Here is a 6,000-nt window from a genome sequence, read left to right on the forward strand (position 1 = left end):
GCGTCCTCTTAGTTCCTGTGGCTCTTTTTCATTAGCGAAGACTTATTAGCATAAAAAGAATGCTTCTAAATCAATCTACTCAAATATGCACTTAGCTAATACTCAGGGAGCTAATTTATTGTATTATTTAAAATATAAATTGGATAGCAGATCTATTTACTGAGGTAGAACAGCTAGGCAATGGTGCATAATTTTCTCTTAGCTGTTGAGTGGTTTTTAATAATCTATTGAAATTTAACAGAGAACAAATTCATTACAGGAAGTGAATAAATAACTAAGAAGTTTAACATTTAAAGTATTATCCACACACGGAAGATGGGTTTAAACAATCAATACTATCTGAGGAAAAAGGGGGAATTGGGTTTTCTTTTTAAACAGTCACTGTTTTGCTGTTGAATCGGAAGGGTAACCAGATTCACAGAATTTCACGTGGGAATGTTAAACTAGGTGGAGGGCAGAGCGGGGCAGAGAAATGGGCGGAGCGGTGAGACAGGAACTAAGGGCCTGGTTTTTGCTTTGCATGTCTTGGCTTTGGTAGTGAGCAGTATGGCTTGTTTCCTGTCAATAAATGTTACCTTGAAAATGTTGCATCCTTGGCACGTGTTGTACTTTTAAATTCCTGGGACCTGGGGACATTTGAGGGTCCTGGGTCCCGTTAGGCTATGGGTCAGGAACACAGCTGAATCTAGATGCCCTGTCTGGTCAGTTGTCTCAAACAGGGTGCTCTGGACCTCCCGGGCCAGGACGCCGCCGGAAGGTCCCAGTGAAAGCGGTGGTGTGACTCTGAAATGTGTTGCCAGTCATACTGGAACCGAGTAGGGACGCAGGACTGGACGCAGGCGATAGAACTTTCTGTTCTTCCTGCTCTTCGGATTTCCTGAGCCGGGGTTTCAAAAAAGTTTTGGATCTTATGACTTACCCACTCGGGTGGATGTCTCTTTGATCTATCTTGAGAAAAAGAAAGAATGCCCAAATGTTTCTCCTTTCGCCGGGAGAGTTGAAATGCTAGAGAACCAGTGGTCTGGGGGTGAAGGGGGTTGCAAGGAGGGGCACATGCTGATCTATAGTTTTGATCAATTTCCACGGTGGGAACGCTCCCCCATGGCGGAGTTCAAGCTACCCACGTGACCTCACTGACCGAGGAGAGGGGTGGCGATGCGTCCAGGGGTGAGAACCGCAGCACACCGCTGCTGAAGCCATCCTGCACTGCGGTGTGCGGGAACTCAAACACTACCTGGCTGGCTGGCTCTTGTTTCTCTGTTACCCAGAAGCCAGTGAGTGAGTCAGGATCCAAACCCCCATGGCACCCCTGGTCCAGAGCGCTGGCTGCTGGAACCTCTACCCTCTCTTCTCAGCTCATTCTGTCCTCCAGAAGAAAACTACAGATATAGATCATAAAGCTAGATATTGAGCAAGGGTCATTAATGGATTGGATTGTGCTTTTTAACCTCTTGTGGATGTCATATACAAACCCGGACATGGAGGAAATGAAGTTTTGGTTACTTTTTATTTGTATCAAATCCTTTTGTTGTGAAGTGGGTTCTTAGAAGGGAAAAAAGGCAGGACAGCTTTCTCTCGTTCTGCTCAGACAAGGTCTTGCTCGCTTGACACTTCTGTGTGGGGAGGAGAGGGCGTTTGGCATGATGGGTGCTGAAAGGCGGTGGAGGGAAGGGACGGGGTGGACCATGGTGTTGGCAGGCCTAAGGGGTAACACTCACTCTTGACAGTGAAGTCAAGCACATTGACAGAGGTTTGAGCTCATATTCAAGCTGCTTCCTCACTTTCACTGGGAACTTTCCCAGGGGAAGGAAAGACTCGTGACACGGAAATAAAAGACACCTGGGAGAGAAGTATTCCCCCCTCCTGAAGAATGTATCATAACCCTTCCTTTCTGAAAAAGTATTGCAATGAATTTTGTACTTATTAATCTTGTAACTTATGTCCTTCATCCACTCTCCAAAGGGGAAAAAACTATTTTTTTCACCACAAAGAGTCAGAAAATAATGGTACGATGACCCCTGCGTGAGTGCTTATTATTTGTCTGTAAGGCACAGGGTATGAGCTTAAGCCACCACTGGGAAGCCTTCGCTGGCAGTGTACGTTTCTGGTTCCAGGCAGAACTGTACAATTTTCTAACAAACAAAGCGAACTGGAGTTCGAACGTGTTCTCTGTGACCTTTTTAACATCCAGGTGCATCTGTGACCCCCTGGAACATCTGGAACACGTGAGTCCAGCGGTTTCAGCCCTAGTGTGGAAACAGCCCAAATACAGTTTCTGGTGATGAGGCTATTACCGCCCAGGGAGCCTGCAGAGAAATCTCTTCACATTTGCGTGTGTAACCAGGGCCCTGTCATGTGCTGCTGCACGCACAAGGAGGGGTGCCCTTCGCTCACAGACTTACTTTTGAGGGTAATATCGGTGAAACGCTGTATGTGAACCTGCTGGACAATGGACTTTGAGAATTTGTAGCAAGAAGACTTTGTTCCAAAGGAGCTTTCCTTTCCAGTCTGAATGACACCCTGGTGATGGCATTTGGTCATTACATACAGCAGCTCAGAATCGGACCGGGGTCAGGCAGGTCACTGAGAATAAGAATTATAACCGCCAACCGTGTCCTCTCTCCCTGACCACATGATCGCCGGGGACGTAAAAGGCACATGTGTGAATGTGTGTGTGTAAATTCCAGGAGAGCAGATGACCAGGAAGAAATACACTAAGGTGAGGTTGTGAGTAAGCATTCAGTGAATGTCTGTTTGTAGCCTCCCTCAAATCGAAGTAAATGTAGAATTGTCTGGCTTGTCACAGAACAGAAAAAGCTCTTCCAAGCAGTAGTTCTCCAAGAGTAGTCCTTGGGCCGGCAGCATAAGCACTGCCTTGGAATTGTTAATAATGCAAATTTTTAGGCCTTGCCTGAAACCTTCAGAATTGGACCCTGTATGGAGAGGGCCCATCTGAGCAAGCTCTGATACTTTCATGTATGTCCAAGTTTTAAACGACCTCCTTAAACTGAGATCTTTGATGCTAATGTGGGAACACAGTAGGCCAGGGTGGTTGATACAAGCGTTTTGATGCTGAATCTTGAATAAGGATAGTTGTTAGAAGAATAATGACAGTGACTAACATTTCTTGAGTATCACCCCAAGCATTGTGCTAAGTGTTCTAAGGACATTCTTCCATGAATCTCTCACACAACTCACAGCTCTCCCCAGTGGAAATGCTTCTTTCCCTATTGTATAGTTAAGGAAACAGAGGTTAAGAGAGGTTAAGTTACTTGCCCAAAGGCACATAGCTTGCAATGACGGCGAAGTCACGCTCTGACACACGGCCCGCCTTCCCCAAGCTGGGGCAGTAAAACACTGTGCTAGCCCCCCTCCCATTAGTGGCAGCTCTGGTCCTGGAGACAGGATGACCTTAACTCGTGGGTATTCAGTTTATTGCTGTGCTGGGCCATTGCTGCCAAACTCATTTCCAGTTAAAGCAGCTGGGTTTTGTCACAAACATAACTTCACTGTGTCCTCGGCTGAGCTGAAGTTGCACAAAAATCGCACATCAGATTCCTGCTGAGGCCAGAGATTTGGATGAGAACTCACAGGAAGAGAACTCTGGCCTGGGAGCGTGGGGACGGCAAATGTTTTCCATGAGAGTCACCTGCAGTCACCTTCCAAGGGGCTCCTGTCGCACATCTGTTCACTTTCAGCCTGTGACAACAAGTGGGAGGTGTTGGGTTTCCAGATGCAACATGGAAAGTGAACATGGTGGTAGACAGGCTCCGCTGTCTGCAGCAGGGCACAAACGGCCTTCAGCAGAGTGTGGCACAGGGCAGGTGTTTTCCGCGGTGTACGAGGAGTAAGTCCTACTGCACATCTGTGATGGTGGTCTGCTTCCTGGGCCCGCCCCGGAGGGCTGCTGAGAGGGGGGCGAAACATCCTGTTATGTGACTAAGCTGTGAAGTCTGGTCCAAGAGGAAAACATTTTTGGACAAGGACAATGATTTGATTAAAAGCACTGGTTTGCATCAGCAGCCAGGGTTCTAGCTCGTTCACTCACTCACAGTCGTGTGCCTAGTTTTATACGTCCTGAGAGGGGACTCAGGTGCCCACTGCTCTCCAGACTTGGTCTACACTTACGTCTAGTGCATGTTATTGTGTATTCATTTTACATACAATTTGGGGGGAAAGTGTACCAATATTGCTATAGGACTTTGAAATGTGTCAAAAAGATAAAATGGATTAATACATAAATAGTGGGATACATGCATGAGAAAAAGAATAAAGTGGGGGTTAACGCGAGAATCAAAATGGTGTGTATATGAAAATCTTTCAAATTTGCTCTACATTTGAAAATTGTTCCCAATGAAATGTTGGGAGAACTCACTCTATGCTGCTCAAAAACAATGCCCTTTACAAATTTGGGGTGGCAAGGATATTTTGTTTCTTGTTGTTTTGTTTTGTTTTTGTTTTTCATTTATTAATAATAAAGGCTGACGTGGAAAGTACAGCTCAGTGTGAGGGCCAAGTGGACCAGTGAAATGAAGGGTGGAATTGGGTAGATTCTTCCACCCAGCTGCAGGCAGAGCTGAGCTGGGGCAGGTCATCCCCCCCCCCCCCCCACCCGTGGGTGCCTTGCACCTCAGGGCCTAACCAGGTAAGAATTACAGCATAGCATAGGGGGCCGACAGTTCCCTCCCAAGCAGAAAAAGACAAGAAGGAATTTTCCAATTTTATGCAAGTTAATGATAAACTCAACTTTATGTAAAATTAAATAACTACACAACTTCAAAACTTTCCCACCTTCAGGTACCTATTATTAAAGCTGCCCAAAGCAAGACACTGGCATATCTGAAGGCATGGATTGAAAAAAATAAGTTCTGTATCCATGCAGGCTTTCAGAATACTTCAATCTGAATTAACGCGTTCAACAGATAAATAAATAAGCCATGAAAAGAAAAAGAAAATAAGAAAAAAATAGAATATGCATTTCTCAAAATCTCAATTTTTCTTTTGTTTTACTTCTTTTAGCTCATTGTTCGGGATGGAGGACACATTTTACCCGCTGACCAGCCTCTGAGAACTTTTGACATGATCAATCGATTCATTTACGAAAAAGGATGGGATCCTTATTGATGGATGAGCTACTTTCCTCAAAGAGAACGTCAGGGGTATGAATTTTTGAAAAGAAAATGTTCAAAATGGAAAATGTCATATAAATAAGAAACCTGTCTTTTTTCTCTCTGCAAAATGGTGCTCATCAATAAAAATCACCCTTGAAATTATAACTGTGGTCCTGTTTGGAGAGAGAGATGGTTCATCATGAAAATAACTTCAAGAAAATGTGGCACATGAGTGAGACTTACACTTTTAACTTAAAAGATGGAAAGAATGGATTCTGAGACACCAATTAAGATAGATGTGGATAAATGGGACGTTGGGGCCTTGAACAGGAATTTTAAATTTCCTCCTAAGAGTATGTGAAAAGTACAATGAATAAATAGAGTTGTAACAACATCTTGTTGCATAAAGAGCAGGATTTTGTCAGACCATACATGGGCAGGTGTTTGGTAAATACTGTTAGATAAGAATAGCTCAGTCATCACTGATGGAACCGGTGAAGTTACAACAGTGGTGAGGAAGACTTTGGAATGTAGAAAGTCTTAACATGAAAGGTAGCCTGAAATTCTTTGAAACAGAAATCTCAGATATAAAAGTAATGATACAACAATTGATGATAAGCAGAAGACCTTAGTTAGAAGAGATAGTGAATCTTTGCCTTTTCTTTCTCTTTCTTTCTTTCTTTTTTAAACTTTGTTGGTTCATCTGAAGTATGCACGTTTATCAAACAGCCTGCAGGCCACATTCATTGTGAGCCATTTTTAATCTGGGTTGTAGATTCTGTACGCCTTTTAGCCAAATAATGACCTAATTTTGTATAGTTATTGAAGTAGCAAAAAAAAGAGAGAGAGATAACCTGGCACCAAAATATACATATTTGAAAATATGCAT

General features: G+C 43.9%; 1 protein-coding gene across 1 annotated transcript in view; it reads left to right on the forward strand.

Annotated features, from left to right (window-relative positions):
- CPVL (carboxypeptidase vitellogenic like) overlaps positions 1-5,407 on the forward strand; it is a 103,965-nt gene extending 98,558 nt beyond the window's left edge. Inside the window, exon 13 of the mRNA XM_037041233.1 lies at positions 5,020-5,407. Coding sequence (XP_036897128.1) covers positions 5,020-5,124 — 105 coding nt within the window. The 3' untranslated portion in view covers positions 5,125-5,407. The remainder of the gene's footprint in view (positions 1-5,019) is intronic.
- Positions 5,408-6,000: the final 593 nt, after the last annotated feature.

The sequence above is a fragment of the Sturnira hondurensis genome, unplaced genomic scaffold, assembly GCF_014824575.4.
Source record: "Sturnira hondurensis isolate 20B ecotype Veracruz unplaced genomic scaffold, ASM1482457v3 Scaffold0002840, whole genome shotgun sequence".
Lineage (NCBI taxonomy): Eukaryota > Metazoa > Chordata > Mammalia > Chiroptera > Phyllostomidae > Sturnira > Sturnira hondurensis.